The following is a 25,653-nucleotide window of genomic DNA, read 5'->3' on the forward strand; positions in this document are numbered from 1 at the left end:
TCGTTGAACAGGAATTAGTTTTGACCAAAATGATGTTTGCAAATCTCCTGAAGGTCCTTTTTCTGCAGAAAGTACAGCACTAGAAAGGGGTTTTTAGCACTTTTTTGTCTGGCGGTCAGGTGGTCAGTTTTGGGGGTCTTCAGTCGTAGGACTGGGTTAAAAAAAAATCCAAATCTGAAACTGGTCCTTGTGTGACCAGTCTCAGACTTACGTTGCTCATGCAGCTTGGGACTTGACCTTCAGTTGCCTTTAAACTCTTTTATTTAGACTCTTATTTAAGTTTCAAACCTTACACCCAATCATTTTATTTTGGATATCTTGGCACATTATCAATACAAGCTTTGTACTATTTCCACCTTTTTTTCCCACCTGGTAGCTCTTTTAATGTTGAAGCAAATAACTTGTATATAAAAACATCTCTACATTAATCTATATCGGGTCAGATCAAATCTAATTGTGAATCAAATCAAATTTGGGCCACGTGAATCAGAATTGAATCAATTCAGGGCCAAACAGTGGCAAAACCAAGTTCTTATGAAAAATACCCTCGAAATTTCTTCAAATATTCCCATAACGTTTCCCTAAAACTTCATCACAAATTCTAAATAATCCAATAAACAAATCCCCAAAAAATCCATATAAATTCAAGAAATTCTATAAGTAAATTCCATAGTTTTAAAGTAAATCCTCCCAAAATTTCAAAGCAAATTCCAGAAAAAAAAACAAATGCATTCCTTAAAATGCCATGAAATTGTTGAAAAATTCCCCTAAACATCCTAAAAAAATATAATTAAACTTCCATGAGATTCTTGAAAATATCAAAGGACGCTTTGCCCATGCTGATAAAATTATCATTAATTTCTCCAACTTTAATGAATGTTCCTAAAATTTTTAAAGCCCCCTCAGAAAAATCCAATCAAATTCCTAAAAATTACAAACTTCCCAAAAAATGCCTGAAAATTTTGAAGCAAGTAACCAAAAAAATCCAAACTAATACCCCAAGTTCCAAATGTCCCCCCTTCCCACCTTTAATGAAAATCCAAAACATACAAAAATACCCCTACAATTCTGAAGAAAATACCTACAAATTTGACAACAAACCTGTCTTTTTTTCTGTGAACATTTCAAGAGAATTACTTTAACTTCAGTGGACATTCTAGACAATTATATCAAAATTTCTAAAAGCAGAAATCATAACTATACTGTAGGAAAATCAAAATGTGATGTCCTCATGTAAATGCGGGGTTTTAGGAGGAAATTAAATACATGAACCAGAAGAACAACAGGTATGTAAAGAAGATGAATTTTTAACTCAAATTAAGATTTCTTTTTTAAGAAAATATTTCATTTTCAATTGCAGGTTTGAAAAAAAGCATTAACCTTTCTATTCTTTGACTTCATTAAAAAACCTATAAGATCCCACAGGCACACGCTCACACAAAGAACGAATTAAGATATGATAAGAGATTTCCACAACAGAGGCTGTTCTTCAAGCCTGTCTCATTAATTCATGGCTAATCCAATCAAAGCAGCTCTCGGGGTCTGCAGATGGCAGAGTTTAAGGGGAGAGAGAGAGGGAGAGAGCAGAAAATAGGAGGCACTGACCACTGCCTCTGATCCAAGTGCCCCCTCCTTCCCCTCTCCCACTCACCTCCCCACCTCTGGTCATCAGCAAAACCTGTCCACTCCGTCACCATGTGCACTGCAGGCCTGACAGCCAAGAAGAGAAAGATCAAACGGTTGCCATGGAGATTGTGTGGTCACCCGAGCACTACACTTGCAACTTCCTCCAGTCCCCCAACGCCCTACCTCTTCTAACCCTTTCCAGATTTGCCCACTCCATCCCCACCCACCCACAGCTCCATCTCCAGCGTTTAAAATCTTCAGCTGGTCATTCTGAGAGTTAAAAAAGGGAAAAATAATAAGAACACAAGAGGGAGCTGGGAGAAAATTAGACTATGGTCATACATGTGAGTGTCTTCATTTCACAGCTGTTCAAAGGCTTCACACAGTTGATATAAATGAGAGAGCTTTAGTCAAAATACCTGTTTGGTTTAACAGATGCCTGACATTGGCGCCGCCAAATACCATTGTGTTAGCAACTTTACAAGCATTTAAATCACTTCAAAGCCTTTCGATTAATAACTGTACTAAATAGAAATAACATCCAGTTTTAAAATAGTCCCAGATAAATCCACTATAATAGCTGTAAATACCCCAAACTTCTAATTTTTACACAGAAAATGTTAAGATTATATTACAATAGTTCTCTCTTAAATTTAAGTAGATCTTCATGAGACAGTGGAAAGATAATTCCACCAGTTTCCTGTTTGGAGATCAAGGACTTATCAGTTGGCCACAGCCTGCTTTTCCAGCCAATTTTATAACACATACAAATAATAATCAGTGATTTTGCAAACGAACAAACATATTGAATTGCAAAGTATAACTTCTATGCCCGAGGCATGAGGGGGTCAATTCAAATTCTTCCAACTGTGGCTCATTTAATCTAAACCAGTCAATAACACTGAGAGCTTGGAGTGAAAAAAGTGTCTTAGTACTTCAGCCTTGCTCAGACTTGCATGCAAGCGAAACGCTCACGCTAATGTTCTTTAGGTTTACTTTCGATTGCTCTTTTAAACAGGTGTGCTTCCAACCCTTGAGCTTTTATTTCCCAGGGAGCCACATTCTGTGGAGATTACTTCAGATGTTGGTAGTGTGCTGCCTCAATCTTGACCGATGAACCTGTGATAAACAGTTTGCTGTAGTGGAGGAGTCTGCCTGTTTAGCACACTTTCACTCCACAGAGACATGACACAGAGAGAGAATCACCACACTGTATGTACAGTATGCTTTCAAAAGCACTACTTGACACAATGAGTCATCAGTTAATACAGGAAATCTGAGCTGGATCCAAGTGCTTGTTGTTCATACCATTCCAGGCTGAGTGCTTGCTATCAGATTGAAATTTAAGTATTTAAAGCCTCTTTGACAGAAAATAGCATCAGTGATTTAACATAGTGTGTATTTAATACAGAAACCCAGCTTAGGGATTGTTTTAGGCCAACTAGCAATCTTTCTAAGCCACTGTGCTCAACTTGTTATATGGAAACAGGAGGAAATCTGGATTTTAAATCATCTTCTCTGAAAGCAGAACGATTCAGTGATATTACACATCAGAAAATCATGAGTGACATACCAGCTGCATTCACAGGCTAATTCCATTTTTATTCAGTGTTATTTCCAGATAATTCCCCATTAAATTACTTAGGGATGTGAAAACAGGGATGCTGCAGGGAAATTGCATCAAGCTGGGAATCAAAGAACCACATTGAATCCTCTTTACTGGTGCAAAATCACATCTAGTTATTTTTACTTGCCATTTAGTTCAGGGTTTACTGAATTTTTTCAGGAGGAAAGTCTTGATTACTTTGACTACTTTGTTAGTGGAGGCATTTCACTGAATAAAATATGTAGGAAGTTTATTAAGGCAACGCAACTAGTGTTGATTCTAACATGAAAAATAATTACAATACAATGCTGCTTTTAAGCAATCCTCTATTGAGCAGTGCCATGTTAACATTGTTTCCTTTTGAAGCTAATGAGAAGGACAAGACGATTCTGAAAGATCAGCCGTAGGTAGCTCTTTAAGGAAATCCAGTGTTGCCTGAAACCACTTTGTTTCCACCTGTCACAAGTGTGTCCTCTACCATTGTTCCACACCAAAACCCCTGATTAATTAGCTACTGGAGAGCTTTTGCTTGAGACCAAACAAATGAAATCCAAAAATTGGTCTGGATCTATTGTTTGCTAATCCATTCAAATCTCACTCCACTAAAGTCCTAGTTGTGGTTCTGGTAATTAGTGTGTAGCAGGTTTGCACTGACAGAAGTCCAGTTTCAAGCCAAACAAACATTTCTTAACAAAATGGTCTAAACTCTACAAAAGAAGAGAAAGTGCAGAGAGGGTGGGGGGCTGCTACTATCCCTGCCTGAAAGAGTGAGGGGGGGGGTCAAGCATTGTAATGCAAATGTCACTGCCTTGTCTGCTGTTTGTGGCAGGAAATTTAATTAGCAGTTGTGTAGCTGCGATACAAACAGGTGGAATGTTAAGAATGCTCCTGATGACACGCACATAGAGGCGTAAGAGACAGACTGAAAAACATTTCATTTCACAGCAAGTTTCAACTTGTTGCCACCAGGCGAGAGCCAATCAGTGGCTACATTTTCCCTGGTATATGACAAGATTTGTTTTCTTTTTTTGGTTACCTAGCAGCAAAAGCCTACAATGATTTCCAAACTCTTTGTTGCTGGAGGACTTGATCTAAGAGTCACAAGGATACTTAAAGTGTTTTCCTTTCAACAGATTCTTATACAACTGTAAGAGCACATCACTTAAAGTGAGAAGCCCTTCACAAATAAATGAATTAGGAAGATTATGAAACTGAAACATTTCATGTGTACAAATGACACCATTATTTTCCACTTAACAAGCTCCACAAGGCATTCTTCTCACAGTTCCTCTGCTTTGCTCGATGATTTCCTGACATGCCTTTGACTAGAGTTATGGGATAAACCATTAAATCCATGTTAATATCAGACAATAAAAAGTGCATAAGCCAGGCAGTTAAGACAGCACAGCAGGAGGTTAATGCCGCTCTATACGGATATGATCAACTTTAAACAGCGGGGACAAAACTGATGGCAGAGGCTGAGTCTGTGTCTATATCTGTAGCAGACTATTGGATTGAGAACTTCTCCCTGAGGCAAGCGTAGGCCTCATCAAGATAAAGCTAAATACAGCATGAGCAGCAAGCGCACATGCACAAACACATCCACTTTGCACACTCATGTAGGTGCACACAAACTCTCTCACACACACACACACACACACAGGACATGTGACCAAAAGCTGTGTCAGGTCACCCGCTGCCCAAGAGACCACTGCAGCTGTCCTATTGATAGCTGAACTGTACTACACACACGAGTCCATTAAAATCTCAAAATGGCACACTGGCAACAGTGGACGCCACTATGCACAATGATATGAACAACTCTGGATAGGGCTTAAAAGAATCATAGAGGAAAGGAGCGTAGAAGGAAAGAAGCATGACTTCCTGCAAATCACAGACTTCAGTCTAGACCATGGCAAGCTGGGTCATTGAAAGCATTAATACTGGCATAGTTCAGGTAAAATTCAAAAGAAATCTAAAAAGCAAAAGGGCTTTTGCCTTCACTTTCAGATCTGCCTCTGTGACGCAAAGCTATGCACTCTCACAATGGAGATGAAAATGACCTGATTAAAACACTAACTTTTAAAGAATTACATTCCACCCCATGGCCCAATGCATCCTCTCTCTTTCCATGACTTAGGCGTATTTGTGTATCGAGTTGCCATGTAAACATAACATTGTCCCATTCAAAGTGTGGGCTGAGGTGGGGATGGTGGGGTTACACATAGTTTCAGCCCAGTCATATTTTTCGTTTCCTTTGTAGCTGCACTTAGTTGTCTCACTGATCAAAGTGAAGTCTCCATCTCTGGCATATTTGCAAAAAGGGGTCAGTTATCTGTAAACACACATGCAGTTCAACCCAAAAGCTGTATGGACATTATGATTGAATATTTTATGCAGCAAGGGTATTAATTATCATGAATAAAACCCTGCTCCGCCCGGCTTGTTTGACCTATTTCTACCTGACAGGAAATAGTTATTCTGCATCAATAAAAGTCACTTCAACTAAACATTCAGCTGTGTTCTAACACAAGATAAACTCCCTTTAAAATACATAATTCATAGTTTACAACATATCGCAATTCATTAGCAGCAAGGGCTTTAATTAGAGACACTTTCATGCTGCAAAGATTCCCCCCGTGCTTCAATAGAAACAAACAACAGTACAAATGACCGAGCACTTGACAAGTGTGTCTGAAAAGGTAGTTCATTAGAATTAATGTTTCTCATGGGAAACACGAGACTTAAACTCCTCAAAGGAGAAAGGCGTATGTCAAGTGCTTGAAGCATGCCAGTGTCACACTATAGAACTGATGAAAGGGGGATCAAAATATACCTGATTACTGGGTAGAGATTGCTATGAGCCAATGACTCTGAAAAAGCCAAACAGCAACACTAATGAGAGCAATAAATCAGTGCAACTGGAAACAACTTTACTATCAACAGCAATCTGCTCTAGGGTTTGTTCAACTAGTAAAGCATGAGTAAAACTGGACAGGTGTTTCTTAGTTTGATATTGTGAACAGATTTAAATCAAATCTAATTGCTAGATCAGACTTGTATAAAGATTAAAAAGCCCAGATTATTTTATGCCAAGTTTTAAAAGCATATTAAACAGATTAAATACTCATCACTCACAATAGACTGTAAAAACAAAAGTGGGCAATACAGCATAAAAGCCATCATAGCACCACCTAGCTGTAACATTCACATTAGTTAACTGTTTCTTAAAAATCAAAAGCAAAACAAGTTTGTGCGGAATAAAATGTAATCTATCACGAAAACCTAAGTCTGTTTAAAGAAAAAGGTTTACCTACTCTAAATACAGTACTCATTAGGACATCGGTCGGTGACACAATGTATTTGGTATCGTCGTTACACTCGTCAGCGGAATAAGTTTATATTTGTGATCGTCTATTAAAATTTGGTTTCTTTACGACAAATTCAGTGGGTGGAAATCAACAAAACGATTCAGGCTCAGTGTACACCTAAACGAAAGTGACCCTCCTTCTGAGTTTACGGACGTTAGTTACAGTTTGTACACCAGAACCAGCGCTGCTAACGCTAGCTAGCTTCTTGCCCACCTGCTTTAAAACTTACAGTAACATAGTCCAAACGTTCAAGTTTGTCGGGGCTGTGACAAACTAGAAGGAGTTGCTCTCCACATCGCAAACAAATGGCAAAAAACAACTCGCAGTGATCACTTCTGTGTACCCAAGTTAGCATTAGCCATAGCTTGCTTGACTGGTAGCCCAAACCATCCATCCTGCTGGGATTGAGCTGGAAGTGCGTTCACTTCTCGGCACCCACCACACAGCGCAGCAACAAGTGTAAAGTGAAGTCAATTTCATTTTAACAAGAAGAAACGGTGAAGCTGTGAGCAGCGGCAGCGACAGAAGTTAGCGGAGGTGAAATTGTTGTTTTCCATCCGAGCTGACTTTAGTTGAAGAAGCTGTTGGCAGCAGATGGTGACCGTCAGTTAAATGAAGAGTGGAGCCGTTTTAACTTGGGGCGGATGCTACAAGCAGGGAAAGTTGTGTTGTGGAAAACAACCTTCACGGTCAGCATAAGCAGTCAATTTTCAACAGCTAGAAACTCAACTCTATAGAAAATATAGTCACCTTTTGTTTAGAGAAAACTTCTGCCCTGGCTCTTCTCTTTCCTCTCTCCCACGCGCTCTCTGACTTCCAGATGCTGCTGCTGCTGTTGCTGAGTGTTGCGCCCGTTGGTAAGTAACTGTATCCACGGCTACAGTCACTATGGCGCGAGGGGGTCTCGAGGCAACTGTTGCTACCCTCGAATGCATACGTCAGGGGCCCTCACTATACAGGAGGAGGAGCCAAACGGACCGGAAGTACCGCCCAGTTTAAAGCAAGATGTAAATATGATTGTATTCGCTAGGGGGCGGTATAAGTTCAGGAGCAGGTTAAAGTGCATGGTCCTCAATAAATATTGGGGGTGAAAACACAAATTAAATAAAAATAATAAAAGTGGAAGTGGTAAAGAAAACTAACGTTAATTTAATCATGAAGTGATATAAATACAATTGAATTAAAAGAAAGGATAAATTATGTATCGATCTGATTAATTTGAGGTTGATTTGATGTAACTGTTGCAATTTGATAAAAAAAAAAAAAAAACTGGCAAATTCTATCATTTGTATTGTTTTTCATTCATCATTTATCATTAAGAATGCAGACATTTTCACTTATTATCTAAGGGTGAACATAAGGTAGGGTAATGAAAATTAATGTGATTTCAACTCTTAAGCATCAAAAATGAACATTAAATAAAATATTGATTGATGAAAATATTTGAAGTTAACATGTTCTAACTTATAAAATGTAGTTTCTGTGACTTAGAAGTTTATCATTTAAAACATGTATTTTTTTTTTTTTTTCATTTTGAAAAAAGATTCAACTCAACTCTTTAGTTAAGTATCTGAAACTACAGAAAGAGAAAAAATTAGGGGATAGATGGCCTAGTGGTTAGGTAGCCCCCCCATGTACGCAGTTGGCCAGGTTCAAGTATGTCCTGTGGCTCTTTACCTGCCATTCCCCACTCTCTCATCCCTGTTTCTGATTCTATCCACTGTTCTGTCTCTCCAGTAAGGCAAAAAAGCCTAAAGACAAACCATGAAAAACAAAGAGTAATATGAAAAAAATTGCTGGTGAGGTAGGAAGCCTAAAGGGCTTATAATAAAGCTTCAGTTAATAATAATTTGGTCCTTGTAACAAAGAATACAACTGAAAACATATCAGTAATGACTTCTGAAAAATAAAAGTCTAACATTCACCCTTTTGGCAGTTATGTGAGATGATAAAAACTCATGAACTGAGTAATGAAGTGATAATAATTCATTTGAATTAAAAAAGGATGTGATGCAATTAACTATCCAAAGGATGAATATTAGATATTTTTCCAGAACTTATAATTTAATTCCAGGGGTGGAAAGTAACTTATCACATATTACAGCTTCTGTACAGTCGTACTTGTTGAGTACATTTTGAAATCAGTAATTTTTACTTTACTCTTATGTGTAATTTTTGGGGAAGTATTATACCTTATCACATTTTAAAAATCATCAATTACTAAGTACAAAAACAAAAACTACAAGTCAGCAGAAGGTTCTAGCTTTCTGTCAACAACATGAAACTGGATAATTGTTTGTGGATGTTGTTACTGCCAATAAGGAAAGATCATATTTTACTGTAACTCCTCAGTAGATAACTTCCCAATACTCAGTACTTTAAGAAAAATTTTAAATGAAATACTTTTTACTTATACTTGAGTAGATCTTTGACCAGTGCTTTTATTTCTACTTAAGTGCATTAATACAAATTAAATGTACCTTTTCTTAAGTACAATAGTCTTGTAATTTTTCCACCCTGCTAATATATGCACAGGCCAAGATCAGCAAAGAGATCAAATGTGCTACTTTGTCAAGGAGGTGGGGCAGAATGACTCTAACCAAATGTCCCTCAGAGGAGCCTTAACACAATTAGAATGTACAGTAAGAGGTAATATCATACGTCTTTAAAACTGTTCTTAAAGAGTGCAAGGGAATGCATATTAGGTAGCTGACTTTATAACTTTATTTACATAAAGTGAGTGTTTATGTACTTTATATGCAAAATGTGTGACAAACACAATCACAGTTTTATAAATGAGTGATTAAGGTTCAGTGTGTGCTATTAAACTTTTACATTTTTAGATTTACTAATGATGTAAAGACATTACAATCAGTTAAGTATCAGACACACTGAACTAGTACTGCTTCAGTTAAATATAACTTTAAAAGTAAACTCACATCCTGATTTTCTATTTTTTATTTTTGGTTATACATGCTGTAAATGAATTGGTGTTTTTTGTGAAAATAAATAACTAAAACACATCAAACTTAAAAGTTGCTGAAGTGCAATCAATCTTGTCTTACTTCTTTTCTCATTTTGAGCACATGGTGGCAGTATCTGTCTAAACACTGAAAAAAGACAGTCACAGCGAACAGTCGACTGCAACACATTGTCAGGTTTTAATGAAAAAGGTGCCAGGTGGTTTGCTGTGATACTGTAGATACGTGCCCAAAAACATGAGTGTGCTTCCATTTTATGTAATTATTGATTTGAAAAAGCAGATAAAGGGCTAGACATTGGTAAGTCTTAGTACAGAATTATGATTACATCATGAGCAAATAGTACATTGGGCCAAATATTGGCCAGGTGTCTGGGAACATGTGCCTTTTATGCTCTGCAGAGGAAAAAGCCCATGCACAGTTACTGATATCAGTGGCAATGGGGCCCGATAAAGTAACGGTCTTTATGGGTTTTTTTTTGGAAGTCTTAAACCTGGGAAGACTGTGAGATATACATATCAAAGAAACATTACACCTCTAAACATGATACTTTACTCAGTAGGAGGAGAAATATGCAGTCTTTGGACTCAGTTATGTAATGTCTGGACAGAACATACCAAATTTTCATGAATCAATAAGTCAGCCTGTTCTTTAGACTTAGATCTTTAAACAGAGAGGCGTGACAAATTGTTGATTTAAGAGGCATGGAGTGTCTGATGAAAGAGTTTATCGAGCTTCATTTTGAAATGAAGCTCGATAATTTGTGTTTGCAACCCCATACTTTGGTTACACAAAACTGATTACTATCATTTTTCAATTCATGAATATTCAGATTTACAATTTTTTATTTATGCTATGCAAACATGCAAAATATAAATATTATGAAAGATTTAAAAAAGGATCAGAGGTTCTTGACAGTTATCGTTTGATCAGGGCAGGGGTTCTCAACCTTTTCAACCTGCAACCCCTGAAATGAAGGTGCCAGAGACCGGGGACCCCCACTGTACCTGAAGGTAGTTGAACACAGCCATGCACAATTTGGAATAGTCATGTGCAGATAAAGTCGCCCATAAATGGGATAAATGAGAGCCTTGTGGCACCCAGCCAAACTGGGGGCCCATGGACATTAGCAAAACCATGGTGTGTGGTAAAGTTAAGCTGTGATATCCATATTTTATTTTTAACCTGAAAATAATAACCACTCTTATCAAGAAAAAAATATCTTTTTTGTGTAGTAAATAGCCTTCCTGAAGATGTTAATCCCTTTTGTGAAAAAAGAATAAAAATGACTTGCTACAATTGGTTAATAATGGCAAAAAGTGGTGGAAAAGGTGATGAAATTGGATTTAAACAGTAGCAGATATGGTTTAGAAGTGGCAAACATTGGTTAAAGTGGCAAAATGGGCATAAAAAGTGGTAAAAAGGAGTTAAATTGTGGCTGAAATATTCTTTGTTTTTTTTAAGGCATTTGGAGACCCCCTTTCAGTGTCTCGCAACCCCCAATGGGGTCCCGACCCCAAGGTTGTGAACCACTGGATTAGGGGATGTATTATCTGCCCTAAGGCAGTTACCAATATACAGTGCAGAAAGTGTTCACTCCCTTGGATGTTTTACCCTTTTATTGATTTTATAAACCAGCAATGGTCAATATAATTAAATAAAGAAATTACAAATAAAAACCTCTTTAATGTCAAAGTGAAAGCAGATTTCTATAAAGTAATCTCAGTTGAATATTAACATGTAATGTAAATTAGGTAACTGCATAAATATCCACCCACTTCGAGTCAGTATTTGGCAGATGCACCTTTAGCTGGTGATGGATTTAACTGAACTCTAGGGGATGTTCAGTACCTTGGGATTTTTTTGTATCCATCCCCTCACTTATACATTTCAATAACCTTTTCTCTGATTTGTTTGGAGTGTTCTTTTGTCTTCATGGTGTACTGGTAGCCAGGAATACTGATTAACCAGTGACTGGACCTTCGAGACACAGGTGTCTTTTACTACAATCACTTTAGACACTTTTTACTGGGCTCAGGTACTCTCCATTTCACTAAATGTGAGACTACTAGCACCATTTGGCTAGACATCTGTAGAATTAGTTTGGTCACTTAAAAGGGGATGCATATTTATGCAGTCACTTATTTTACATTATATATTTTTGTATTATTGACATTATTTGATAGAAATCTGGTTTCACTTTGACATTACAGACATTTTTGGTCTTTTTTTCCCTCAAACAAAAAGGCCAAATTATACTGACCAGGACTAATTTATAAAATCAATAAAAGGGAAAAACATCCAAGAGGTGAATATTTTTATAGGCACTGTATGAAACATGACAGTCTTGGAAGTTTTAAATCATAAAAACCTGCACAAATGTTTTTCTACATCCCTAAACACGTCTTTAAATTAAGTTTAACCAAATTAAATATTTAATGTAATCATTTCTGTCTCAGATATTTAGGGGAGTAATGGATTATATCTCATCATATCTTTAACTGGATAAAATCCACTGCCATTTTCTGAAAGAGACCTCTTCTCTTAACAACAAAGCCAAGAATTTTGTTTGTAAGTAGCACAGTGGGCAGTAAGAATAAATAATGGAGATTTTGATCACATATATGTTTCTTGGACTCAGGAATGGTGTGATAGCATGCCTGGCTTTAGGGGGAAGAAAAGGAAACTTCTTTAGGGGGAGGACTGTGCTGAAAGTCTAGACTGGAAGACCCATGGTTACACAAGTGGTTCTACACTAGCCTCAAAATAAGGAGGGATGCAAGATATTCCCTAAAACTTTATCTGTCCCTGGGGACCGATACAAGGCATTAAGAGTAGGGCGCTGCGATGCATCACCCAGTGGGAATCTGTCAAAGATCATGTTTAAGAATATATTGAAAAAAAAAAAGAATTTTATGTGTATATCAATCATAAATTTACACTGTCTTACACTATATTATTATACATGTCTGTTTATATCTGTAGCTATCTTTAAAAATGTATTCTTACATAAATTTTTTTATATTCTTATTTTCTATCTTTAACAGTCTTCTGCTCTTTGCTTTTTGTAATGCTGCTGTTGCTTTAAATGCCTTGCCTTGTAAAAGATATATATGTATATTTAAAAAAATGAACAGTGTAAACAATTGATAAATGCACTGTAGGTGCCAAGGATTTGATATTATGGCATATTGGTATCAGATGACATTAGCTTATAAATGAATAATCTTTATCCACAGCTATGAACATTTCTGCCAGTATTTACAACCAATAACCTATATCTGCCTACAGCAGCTGTAAATATTGGCTGTATGAACAAATAAGTAAGTGGACTTTTAGGGTGGACCAACGGGCCTACTTCAGCTTGTCTTTTTCGTTAGTCATCATCATTCCTTACACTTTGGAGTGAGTTTTAAGGACTGAAATATGTTAATTTGTCCATCCTGAAACTTTAAATTGACTGATGTTTAAAGTCTGAACTAAATCTAAATATGGGTACTGATCAGTATTGGCTAAAATCATTTTGTAAATATCAGATATTAGAAAAAATCCAAAATTGTGCATCCCTAGACTAAATATGTTTCCTCCAAAAAAGCATCCATGCCTTTTAAAGCCATTAAAGTCATGAATAAATGATTTTTGCTGAGTTAGCTAAGTTTGCATTTGAACTTCACAGCATCAAAGTAAACTTAGCAGAAGATAGTTGTAAGAAAAACAAGTAAACGGTGGTAAAAGGGCTCTTATCTTTAACCTGTATAACTCAGTGTGAAACAGTCAGTGTATTTGTGTGTTAGGTGACATTGTAAAGCTGTAAAAGTGACGGTTGTCTCTACCAGGTGTCAGAGCAGAAGTCCAGCCTTTACCGTGACCCTCTGTCAGTGATCAGTACTAACAAGGTGTTCACTCACTGTCACGTCCAGACCTCATTCAACAAAACCAACAGCCTCAAGGTAAGACATTCCACCTTTACCTCTCTTTATCTACCACTCTATCAATCTTAACGTCAGTAAAGCACATGGGCGCACATGATTGAGTTAATCCAGCGACTTTTAACTTAAATGTGGTTGAATTAGTTACTGGTGTGCTGTTTTGCTGGTTTGAACCAATGTGCGAGCGAAGTTTAAGTAGCCCCTAAATTTGAGGTCAAGGAGGGACGAATCAAGCATTTTAGCAGTTGATTAGCTAATACGCTCCTTGTTTATCACCACCCTACATTTTTTTTCTTGAAACTAGATAAATGTGATACTTTTTTGCATTAAAATACTCACCGTCCATAGATCCATAGCAACACCATTGTGGCAGTTTAACGTCTTAGTAAGGAAATCCTGCCGTTAGTTAGCTACCTAGCATACGCTCCGCTAGCGTGTTTAGCTTCTTTGATTTTCATTAAAAAATTGTTAAACATAGAGCAGAGTGTTTTAGCCAAGCAACTGTACATAAGCTAGTTAAAATTCAGTTTCAATACGCTGCTGTCCCGTGTTTGTTTAAACATGATCTAACTTTTATGTTATCCAGTTGTAATTTCGCTAGCATTTAGAGTTGCATAACCATAGTGATTTTGGATGCTTTGTTGAAAAATTATACTGAGATTTCTGCCTTTGTGCACATGCGCAACGACGCAAAGTAGCAGATTTCCTAAGTAGCATAAATTGATATAACACCTGCTGCATTATCCAGCCAGTGCTTTTTGAAAACTAATTTTCTTAATCTTCAAGTTTACCAACAGTCCTCCTAAATTTTTTCCTTCAGTGGTAGGTTTAGACTTTGATCGACAACCTTTTTCAATCATATAACAACAGATTTATTCATTCATACATTTGTTTTCTTCTCTGTGGTACCTGTAGGCTACATGCAATAATGATATTGAGCATTATGTGCCACCAGAATTATTTTACCACTGTCCTAGATAGATGCACAGTCATGGTTCAAACTATTTAAAATACTTTGAGTTATTTACAATCTATAAAATGATTCAGGTATATTAACCCAGAAACTATTAATTATTCTCAGCAAAATGTTAAGGTTTCTGAAGATTTTTCATCAGGGTTCTCTTATACAAGGAAATAGAGGCTTTGTTCTATTTAAACTGGTGATTTTTTATAAAGTTAAAATTTAAAAAATGTCTCTCTGTTTTGTTTGCTCCTGCCTGGACAGAATAAACTCTAGTAGGACTGAACGATTTTTGGAAATTGTCTAATTGCAATTTATTCTCCCAGTATTGCAATTGCAACTTAATATAGAATTATTTTTTAAGTTTCTCATCTTATGTATTTCTCAACAAACAGGCAGTAAATTATTCTATATTATAACAAGAAAAGATTTTACTAAGGCTAAACAATTATGAAAAATATCTATTTGCAATTATTGTGTCATGGCAAATTTGACATGAACTGTTATATTAAAGGGAATGATCATTTAATGTCTTTCTCATTTTTAATGAGACAAACATAAAAAAGTAGGATTTTTTGCAAACTATTCTTGAAAAAATGGACACTTGAATATGTGCATGAAGTGTAGAGCAGAACATCTGTGCCTCAAAAGATGTATTAAACTGGTATTTTGACACACATTTTAGGCCATCTTCTGCAACTTAAAGTAGCAGTATTGTGATTTAATCTAAATACTGATTGATTGCCCAGCCTGTCGATACAAGTCGCAAGAAACCCCTTATTAGTGTAAATACACTATTTTATATTGCTGTTTAATGACTTATGAGAATGTTTTATCTTTAAAGCTAGATTTTTTTCATCAAATGCCACTTTCATGAGGAATATCATTTTCTATGGATGATGAAATCTTAACAAAAATCCTTCTCCTATATTTAAGTAGCAACACCAGAACAGAGCCCTCCTAAATAGATAAACTATATGGACAGCACAAAATTTCTAAAAATTGCCTTGGCTTTTATGTCATTGCACTATGACTTTTCTTGCATTAATGTGTCCAGCAGTAATTACTTGTAGTGAATGTTGTGCTGATTCGAATATATAAACTCTTGATAATTTAAGGTGAATAACATTTTTACTCTTGAGCAGTATAAAGTATAACATGATGGAAGAACTTGGCTTATATACAGTGACCTTAAAACTGTACTTGAACAAAGAACTTAAATAAGTGCTTTCCTCCTCCCAGCACCGCCTCAGCAGAGTATGGGATGAGAGAGGATGTCACTGACCGACAATAACCTCAGTGAAGGGTGCATCAGCATTAAACACATCCTGCAGGGTTTCAGCGTGTGCGCATGAGTAGAGCTGGTCATGTGACACTGTGGTGTGGTGGCTCTGTGTTTTCGTCTCTCGTGGTAATTGGCTGAGACTGATCTTTCTATATGGTAGTGATGGCACACATTTTATGAAGTCATGTGAGCGTCTTCCCACATGAGATATTTTAAGACTTGACTCCAAAAAAGTAAGATTGCCAGCTAGATAAGAAGATAATCACAGAATAATAACACCTGATTAAATTGATGATGCGTGCATGTGCAGAAAAATTTTGCTCTATGCCAAGTATGTGTGCATATTTTTCATTCTATACTTATAAAGAGTAAAACATATTTGTAGTAATTTTTTTTTTAGAGTTAAGTTGTTTTTCATATTTAAGCTTTAAGGCTGATTTGATATCATATTTAAATTAGCATATGCAAGAAGCTTGAGTGGTTTCTGTTTCCTCTGCCTGACCTTTTGCACCTCCGTGGTGGTTGGAGTTTTGGGGAAATTACACAAAGGAAGTGCACTGACACTAAATCAACCAGTGACACTATTCTTTTAGTATTTTCTGTTGCTGCTTGCTCTTTTTGTTTACTTGCCCTCTGTTAACATCAGCAGCAGTGTACTCTCATCCGCGTCGTGCCATAATTTTAATTCTGTCCTCATAGCTGGGAAACCCATGCATTCCTTACAGATGCAGGCACGTTTACGAGGGTTCATGACCTATTTTCACGTTTTTATGGTCACTGAAGTGCAGTGTTTGCCAACAGCAAACATTTTTTCGATGGGCAGTTCTTAAAGTTCTGCTTCTCTCCCTGCACTTGTTTCCTGTCTGGAGCCACTCTTTGTTTTAGCACCCAGTATATCAGGTCACGGCTGAGAGGAACTAGAAGTACAGGATTGTCTTGTCAAACTGTATAATTTGGCTGACGGCTTTCATTTTCAATGTGTGGGCTTAAATTAGGTTTCAAAGCTTTGGTGGAAGTAAGTCACAGTGTTCACTTCGAAAAACTTCGCAGTATGCCGGCTGAAGCTCAGTGACTCACTTTCTCTTGTGTTTATTTAATACTGCTATGACTCAGCCTAATAATAATGTTGTTTTGATCAGCACCTATCGTATGATAGTACTCTACAGAGGTGGAGAAAGTCTGTAGGTTCTTTACACTTGAAAAACATTTGGTTTTAAGTACAAATCCTACTTATTACCTTGTCTGTTCTTTATATTTGTAGCAAAATGCAGTTTCCAAACTACCAGTAATGAAAAATGGCCCAAGACTGTAAAAGAACTTCTCAACTTCCATAACATATGGTGATTTTAGATATTATAGATGAAGCCAGTTTTATCGCTTTATATTATAAAATTATCCATAATTAGTCCAAGGGATGCACAGTGTTACCAGGTTAAATGGTTGTATTTAGATTTTAGATTAGCTGGTGCAGGATTTAAAACACAGTTAAATTAAGTACCTATCATTTCTATAAATACAGGCCTAAAATTCACATCAAATGCTCTTTAAAACTGCAGTGAACCCCCCCCCCCCAGTAGCTGCTGCAACTCACTGCTGCCATTCTGCCATAGCTTTCCCCTGGTACTCGGTCTGACAAAAATATGAGAAGCTTGACGGTTAGCCTGTCCTAGGAACAACACAGTATGACAGTTTTTTGGACTTGAAAATGGAAATAAAGGTGTACATAGAATGTTGAAGGTCATGTGTAAGTACTTGGCCAAGGTGAAGAGTTACCACATTAAGTAGGGTTGTTCCGATTCCGATACCAGTATCAGAAATACATAGATACTTGCAGGTATTGGTATCGGCAGGTACACAACTTTATGCACTGATCTGACAATGTTTGGCTCAGCTTTAGGCTATATTTTGCTAAGAAAGAAGAAGAACCAAAGGACCCACTGCAGCAGCAAAGAATGGTGGCTGCGTGACAGTTTTTCTCTGAATGTGATTGTTAAAAGTGACAGTAATCAAAAGGTAAATAACTTTTGAACCATTAATCGTTGCCTCTCACTTGTTTTTCCTCTTGTAGCTAGTCATTGTGTCGTCTCATTGATGCCGTTGATGCCTTTGAATCTCTTGTGGCAGCATTTTCAGCAAGCCTGGAACTTGTGTGACTTTGGTGGACTTAAATGATTAAATCCACACCGGTAAACCAAATACCGAAAGTCTTTTTATCCATTTAAATCAGCTTACCATCATTTATTACCGCTAGGTCGAATGCTAACTGCCATATTGTTCATCCTTTCTGAGGGTCTGTTGGCCAATAGCAGGCTGTCTGGATAGAGCATAATGGAGAGATGGATAGAGAGCCTGTGATGCAGCCCCCTGTATTATTGTTATTTTAATATTTAGGAGTAAAACGCAATAATCAGCAGAAAAACAACTTTAGGGTCACAGAGATGCTGCACATTTTGATTCTGTTTGTTGAGTCATGTTCTGAGTCAAATTTAGATCTAAAATAATTTGCTAGTCTGCACAGTCAGTCCAGAAAGTTCACACTGGCATCGGATAAGTACTTAGTATCGGCTGATACCCAACACCTTGGTGTTGGAATCGTATCAGGAAGGAAAAATGGTATCAGAACATCCCTAACATTAAGCACAGTAGTAATCAGCAAAGAGGAATAAAGGCTGGCTGAGGTAACTGCTAATGTTAGCCACATTCTACACAGCATATCAGTCTCACATCATAACCGACACAGTGACCCTGTGATGAATCTGACTGTTCTCATTTCTCCGCATTCTCACATTTTCTCCTCTTTAGACTAGTTGGTTTAACAGAATTTAAATAGGCTTTTGCTAATTAGGAATATAGATGCCTGGGAACATAATTGTTTTGGTTCAGTGCCATTTAAGACATGGTAATGTATCAAAACCTGAGATTTTAAAGACTAACTTCCTGAAATACAGTCTCATTGAGAACTGGCCTAATAGATTTTCCATAAACAAGTTGATTACTTTGAGTCACTGACTAAGGATGCACAATACCGGAACTTTGCAAACTCCAATATGCTGATAATTACAAACTTATTTGAATGATACTAATATGGATATATGAATGCAGCTGAGTCCTTAAACTTTAGTCCTTAAAACAACCTTCAACATTTAAGAATGAACAGTGAAACAAACCTCAGTCCTTTCACCTGACATGCCAGATGAATTTGTTTCACACATCCATCTAGTAAACCTCTCATAGACAGCATTTGGGAAAGGGCTGAGCCTTTGAAAAAAAAAAAAAAACTCAGAGGGTGATTGGATGAACGTTCTGTCTGTCACATCTTTGCAGGCCAATCAGAGCAACAAAACACGTGACGTAGCTGCTACCGAGGAGTAGCCATGGCGACTGTAGACATGTCAGTACACGACTTTTGTCATTTTTGAAAAGAAAACAACTAAATGCTGTTCTTTTTTCTTTGAACGAAGAAATGTTGTCAAGTTCTAATAAAACTGGCGCTTTAGCAGCATCCACGCTAAGCTCTTCCACCATAATTGTCTCCGCCGTGCCTGAAAGTACTGCCCCTCGTCGCTGACTGGTCCTGTCACTTTCTAACCGGGCCCAAACGGTTCAAACGGGATCTTTGCAAGATGGATTCGCCAGTGAGGAACAAGGAAATGCGCATATCCATCTGCTTTGCAAGGTTATCAGTCCTTAACACTCAAAGAAAAAGACTTCAGCTGATGTAGGTCAGTTGGTTCTGCCTACAATTCCAGAAACGTATTCGTACATATGGCCAATATTTTCAGACAGTATAGGCTTTTGCTTGTTAATATCAGCAGAAATTATCGTATCTGTCAGTACCGATGAGCTTTTAAGTTAGTATCTGCCAATACCAATTCCATGCCAATGATAATGTACATCCCTGTCAGTGACAACAATTTTTAATTCTTTAGATAGTTTTGTCACAAAAAGAGCATGTCGCACTCTTTATGAAAAAAGCGGAGTTCAGCACACCAGGAAGCTCCTATTTCAAGCTTTAATTTAAAACAAGTGACCTTTCAAGACAAGTCTGAGGAAGAGTATGTTGCCTTGAAATATCACCGCTTGTATCCCCAGTTTTTTGGATCAAGCACCTGTTCACTGATATGTCTTACTTCCTTTTTCCACTTTGTATGAAATTCATCCTGTATGTAGAGTTTTTATGTAAAGTTTCAATTTGCATGGTAGCACAAACGATCACAGTGGAGTACCTTGTTTCACATTTCAATGACAATGACAGTGTTTTATGTTTGTATTTAAAACAGCGCTGGACTTAATCTAGCCCTGCTTTTCTAGTTGTTGAAACAGCTGACACAATATATCATTCAGTCCTTTGGGGGGATTTAACATATTTAGCCTTCTACACTCTTGACGAGGCCATAATGTAAGGATGCTCGTTATTGGATTTTTGCTGATTTCCATTGTTCTCATATTCTTATCACTTTGCCCGATATTGATGTTGATACGGATATGAATGCAGTTCATACCTCAAACTTCAGCCCTTTAAACACACTTAAAGTTTAAGAAGGAAAAAAAATTAGACTTCAGCTGACATAGGTATATCTACCAATATCAATAGTTAACTTTTTAAGTTAATAGCTGCAGATACTGATATCATGCTGACAATATTGTGCATCCCTATTAGAATGTGCTTCTTTAGTCTGTCAAGTATGGATGCACAACGTTAACAGCATGATATTGGTATTGAAAGATATTAGCTGAAAAAGTTAATTATCAGTATCAGCAGATATGAACACTACTGTTGATATTTACAACCAATATTTTGGCAATAAAATTCTGCCTAACTCAGCTGTAAAAATTGGCCTTACAAAAAAATAAGTTGGTGGACCAACAGACCTGTTTCAACATCATCCTTACACTTTAAATTTTGTGTTTTAGGTCTGAACTATGTAAATAATGGTATTGGCGACAGATATCAGAAGAATTTTGATATCATGCATCCCCACTATCAAGTGTAAAACAGCATGTCTTGGTTTGTGACTCAATGGGGATGGGGATGAGTATTGTAATCTGGATATCTACCATACTGAATTACAAGATGGATTTGGGTGCTTTATTTCAGTACCTCACCACCCCATCACAATCCCCATTACTCAAAGGAAAGGCGTGAAATATGTTATGTGAAGAAGTAACACCTGTTTTGTTTACGCATTTTCTGTTGGCGTCTTATTTCTGAATCATTTCTGATACCAAATAGAGGTGGGCAGTAAACCGGTATTAATGCCATCACTGGTAAAATTTTGCCATGGAATGGATTTCTGCAACACCGTCATCACCAGTTTCAGTGCCTACGTTGTGCTGCGATGCGTGCGCGAGGCATATCTGCTCCCATAGCTGGCGGAGAGAGTGAGTTGTGACACACAGCTCAGGCTGAGTCTGGTCAATAGCACGTTTAGCTCTAGCATTACGTGTAGCCAGGTAACGAACTGAATGTCAAGGACTCTTGCTGCTGTAATTAGGCACAGTTGGCAGGCAAAAAACCCGTGTTCTTTCCTCTCAAAGTCTGACGGCTGTACTGCAACAAAGTCAGTGTGCTGTCTCTGTCAACCTGCCTGGGGCTTTTACACAAGCTAAGTGCTGCTTTGGCTGGTCTCAGAACCCAGTGCTGCAGCTCTTCTTCTTACAACGGTTTAAACAACCGTTTAAAAGTCTATTTTAACTTATGACTTTCTTTTCTAAGTCCACAGTGAGTCAAAGACCCAGGCTGCGATGTTAAATGAGGTCAGAAACGCTGCTGTAAACTAGCCGTATTCACTAGTACGGCAGCCAAAGCTGAGCTAACTAAATGCAAAACACAATACTTCTGTCAGGCTCTTCAAAATAAAAGTCCGCAGCTGTTATTTCTCTGAAACACCTTTATTGTGAACGCCTTCACTATGTGTTCAAGTCAGTAGCAGCTTAACACACCTTATCAGGTTAGAGATGAAATGTGAAACTTTGAGTGCAGACAGAAGTAAACCTAGAGAGACTTTAAAAAAAAAAAAAAACATTTTCTGTGTTCCTATACTTAGACATAAATTTAGTATGCCATCAAAGGCTTGTTTTAAGGGGAGAAGGGGGTTAATAACACTTGAATTTGGATTAAAAAGTATTATCTCTTTATAATTTTTTAATACCGTGATATAATACCGCATCGTCAAAGGCAAGAAAAATACAGAGATATGATTTTTAGGCCATATCACCCAGGCCTAATACCAAGACCACTTTTTATTCACCTGCCAACTTTCAAAACACTTTTTATCTCTTAGAAGTATCGATTCAGGCACAGTTGAGGCATGGGAACCTTTTAAAAAGTAGCGATTTAGCATTAGTATTTGAAAAAGCCCAAATGATACCAAACCCTGGACGGGTTCATTGATTGGATTAAAACAAGCTGTTTGAAGATCTCATCATGAGGTCGTTAAAACTGAAACAGACATTTCTCAAGCTGCTTTCCTATTTCAAAACCATTGCTATTTGTCAAATACATTTTTCTGTTTATGTTTTGTAATGCTGCCTGTGGTGAAATTATTGTGGCATAAAAGTGAAGTGTCCCATTTGTAAGTTGAAGGCATGAGAATACTTTCAATTCTGGGAAAAGTTCATGCAATTTGTGAGTGAGAGTGGTATTGACCTAACCTTTCACAGCTATTTTGTAAGGCCTGGATTACCACAAATAGTCTGCAATTGGTTGATTGCCTAAATCTGCCTGCTGCTGCTTTAATATAACCTTTGGCTAATTTTTGCAACACATGTATTCAACCTTTCTCACTTCTCTAATGAGTAAATGTGCTATTTCTGCCTGATTAATATTATAAGTGGAGTATTCTTTTGGTTTTTGGCCAGATGATCTGGGATCTTCTTTTAGGTCTTGTGAACAGCATGCACATTTGTCCCCTTTTTGTGTCAGTTAAAAATGAAATGCTCAGTCAGTTACTTAAAAATGTACTTAGAGGTTATTTGAGGCTCCTTATTTACAGTCTAACGATGTTGGTTAATAAAGAAAGGGAACAATAAGAAGGATGTGTTATGTTTTAACAATGTAGGTCACAGGATGTGGGTGTCCTTGCTATTTGTATGTTGTGTACATTGTTTGGTGGAAACTTATAGAGGCAAGTCTGCACAGCTGCACTTGTAATGCGGCCTCAGAAACCTTTTGCTCTAACTTTGTCCGACAGTAACCTCAACCAGCATCTGCAACGTGTGTGCAGGGGAGTATCTCTGTGGGGGGATGGGCTTGAGTTTCACAGCATCATCTGTCAAGTAGAGTGTGTATGTGTGCTACTTCCCCCACCTAATTCATTTGGCTTGCGTGGCCTTATACGGAGTATGGGCTCTGTGGTGTGAGCAGTTTCAGCCAATCAGGTTGCTTTGTGATGATAGAGGAAGGAAGGCGGGGGGTGGGGGAGAGTAAATGTCTGCAGGAAGCTGGCAGGCTTGTCTGGGTGGGGTTTTTTTAGGGGGAGGGACCTACCAAGCCGGCTAGTGTTTGAAAATGAATGATGTGCTTGCTCAAGTAGTAGAAACAGAGCACAGCCGGCATATTTGTGTGATCGAAGCGGCAAACTGAAGCCACAGCATTCAGAAAGAGGAACAATTCAAGAGAAAAACCCTTTCATACAAACTGGGAGAAGAATACGTTTCCAGCCATGCAATGTGAGTATCACAATGTAGATTTATATTTTATATTTTATCAGATCTATTCCTTTTAACCTTCCTGCTTTCACTGTGACAAATCAGGTTTGAGTAGAAAGCATCAGACTATGTTTCATGTATGATATAAAATATAAAATCTGGTACTTCCTTTTGTTTTATTCTATCATCTGGATGCTTTTTGGCTGAACTATTCATTGATATTTACCTCAGTTGAAATTTAATAGAGCTTATTTTCAGCCCGATGTTGTAGCAGCCATGATTCACTGTTTTAAATCTCTAAATTTCAACACAGGGGAAATCCTTGTCTTAATCCCACTCAAGACAACACGTGGACATCTGCTCACTTGCAAAAGGGTGTAACCCAACTGCTAGATCTGTGCACAATTTGGATGCATTTAAAGGCTTGACCCAGTCCCATTGAAATGTCTGCTTTTTCTTAAACTATTTGATCAAAAATGTTAACACCAGAGCAGAGCAGGGAGGATGCTGTGGATCACGCCCAGTCGTAAAACTGCATGCTTCACCGTTCAGGGGCAGCAGCTGGCCCAGGATGCAGATCATTCACAGGATGTATTGATCAGAAAACATGTTTTTGTCTCGTTTAAGGCTCAGACAGTCAAGTGGAGAGAGCTGTTATCTTGGACAGGAGGGGACAATGCATGAGAATTGAGCAGAAGTGAAGGGAGGGGTGGGGTTTTGTCTGCTGTGTTTTTGACAGGGGGATTAACCCAACTGAAGTTTGAAGGCATGGTGGTTTTTGTCTCAGGGAGCGTCCCTTGAGTTGTTTTTAATATTTATGCGCTTGACTGAGAATGGTTTCATGATGAGCTGGGTTCCTACATAAATGATTGATAAAAACTACAAAAAAAATTAAAGTGTTGTTTTCCTTTCAACTGTTGCATTTTCCCTTTCTGAATGGAACAGCTGGTGCAACACTGCTCTACATTCATAATCCTCTCCTGATTACATAGACACTGTTGCAGTGATGATTTCAGTTTGTATGACGATAAATCCGTTGGAAAATTCATCATAAGCATGAGCTGTGCTTGATCATGGCAAGATGATCTATTAAAGCATACAGGGAAGGGTGCAAGAATGCTTTCTGTCTGGGTATAAAGGAATGTCAAAGAAGTGTTGCAGTTTCATTAAATAGTGAATTACATGTCTTAAATATCAGCATCTCAACGCACCAGCAAGGTCAAATATGCAATGAATTGTCATCAAAAATTAAAGTAAGAGGCAGGTGTATCTATACATCCCTTATTTGAGGCTTTAGAAGCATTTTTAAATGACCATACTTGTACCAAACCAGTGTCTGTAAAGAGATACTATCAAAGTACTTCATTTAATACCTTATGGCTGTAGCTCCTTCCATAATCATGATGTTAATTGGAACATTTGCTTGCGTAAAATACCAGAATACGTTAATGTAACTCTAGATGATCTACATGAATATAGTTTTAAAGGTTTCAAGTTATTGAAACATTCACAACATACAGTTAAGCCTTTTCCACTCTTTAGTGCTACGCTGTTGTCTTATGAATGCTTGTATTCATTCATTTTATACTTTGATATTTAATTTTCACGCTTTTACAAAGAGGCAAGTTAACTGTATGAGCACTTGAATCTGGCCAGTGAAGCTCATTCTGATTTTGGTTAAATTTTAAGTAAAATAAGCCATACTTTGGAACTTTTTAATTTTATTTACTCTTGCAGAAACAGCAACTTTATCAAATGCAGTGCTCTGAATTCATCCATCTAATATTAAATCAGATCTGCTTTGATTGCCAGCAGTCCAAACCAAACAAATAGTAGCTCAGTTCCTGGATGAGGAGGGTGTAGAAAGCAGGTAATTCAGGTATCATTTGACTGGAGCAGTTTCAATAGCAGATGGTTGTTGGTTGGTTATTTGAGGGTGATGAGGGTGTTGACAATCAATACCAGACCTCTTTATTTCCCTGGATACTTTAATTTTGCTTTTGTTTGGAAGCAGTCAAAGTGATGGGGAAGCCCCAAAACATCATGGGTAATTTTAGGAAACAGCAGCCTCAGAGTATGTTACTCAAGGCAAAACTGAAAGTGAGTTTCAGTGAGTGATTTTATAATTTGATGTATGACTTTGTGGTCCTTGCTGGGAAATGATGGAAGATATTTCTCATTGCATGACGAGCAGCAAGGGGGGTGTTCTCTGCACTACAGACAAGTCCACAGCATGCTTTATGA

General features: G+C 37.5%; 2 protein-coding genes across 5 annotated transcripts in view; one reads left to right on the plus strand and one right to left on the minus strand.

The window, feature by feature from the left end:
- Positions 1 to 7,539, minus strand: part of rfx2 (regulatory factor X, 2 (influences HLA class II expression)) — a 37,330-nt gene extending 29,791 nt beyond the window's left edge. For all 3 annotated transcript variants that reach the window (XM_041791309.1, XM_041791308.1, XM_041791307.1), the window contains exon 1: positions 7,354 to 7,539. In XM_041791309.1, the coding sequence (XP_041647243.1) occupies positions 7,354 to 7,538 (185 nt within the window). In that variant the 5' untranslated portion in view covers position 7,539. The remainder of the gene's footprint in view (positions 1 to 7,353) is intronic.
- A 5,903-nt stretch (positions 7,540 to 13,442) lies between these two features.
- The window catches only part of acsbg2 (acyl-CoA synthetase bubblegum family member 2), a 29,402-nt gene continuing 17,191 nt past the window's right edge, over positions 13,443 to 25,653 (plus strand). The window contains exon 1 of one of the 2 annotated variants that reach the window (XM_041791540.1): positions 13,443 to 13,534. Coding sequence is in view for 1 of the 2 variants with exons in the window: in XM_041791539.1 (XP_041647473.1) it covers positions 23,424 to 23,430 (7 nt within the window). In the remaining variant the exon portion in view is untranslated. Of the gene's footprint in view, positions 13,535 to 23,277; positions 23,431 to 25,653 lie in introns of those variants that run through there. The other variant, XM_041791539.1, reaches the window with a different exon arrangement.

Source organism: Cheilinus undulatus, linkage group 7, assembly GCF_018320785.1.
Source record: "Cheilinus undulatus linkage group 7, ASM1832078v1, whole genome shotgun sequence".
In the NCBI taxonomy this organism is placed as follows: Eukaryota; Metazoa; Chordata; class Actinopteri; order Labriformes; family Labridae; genus Cheilinus; species Cheilinus undulatus.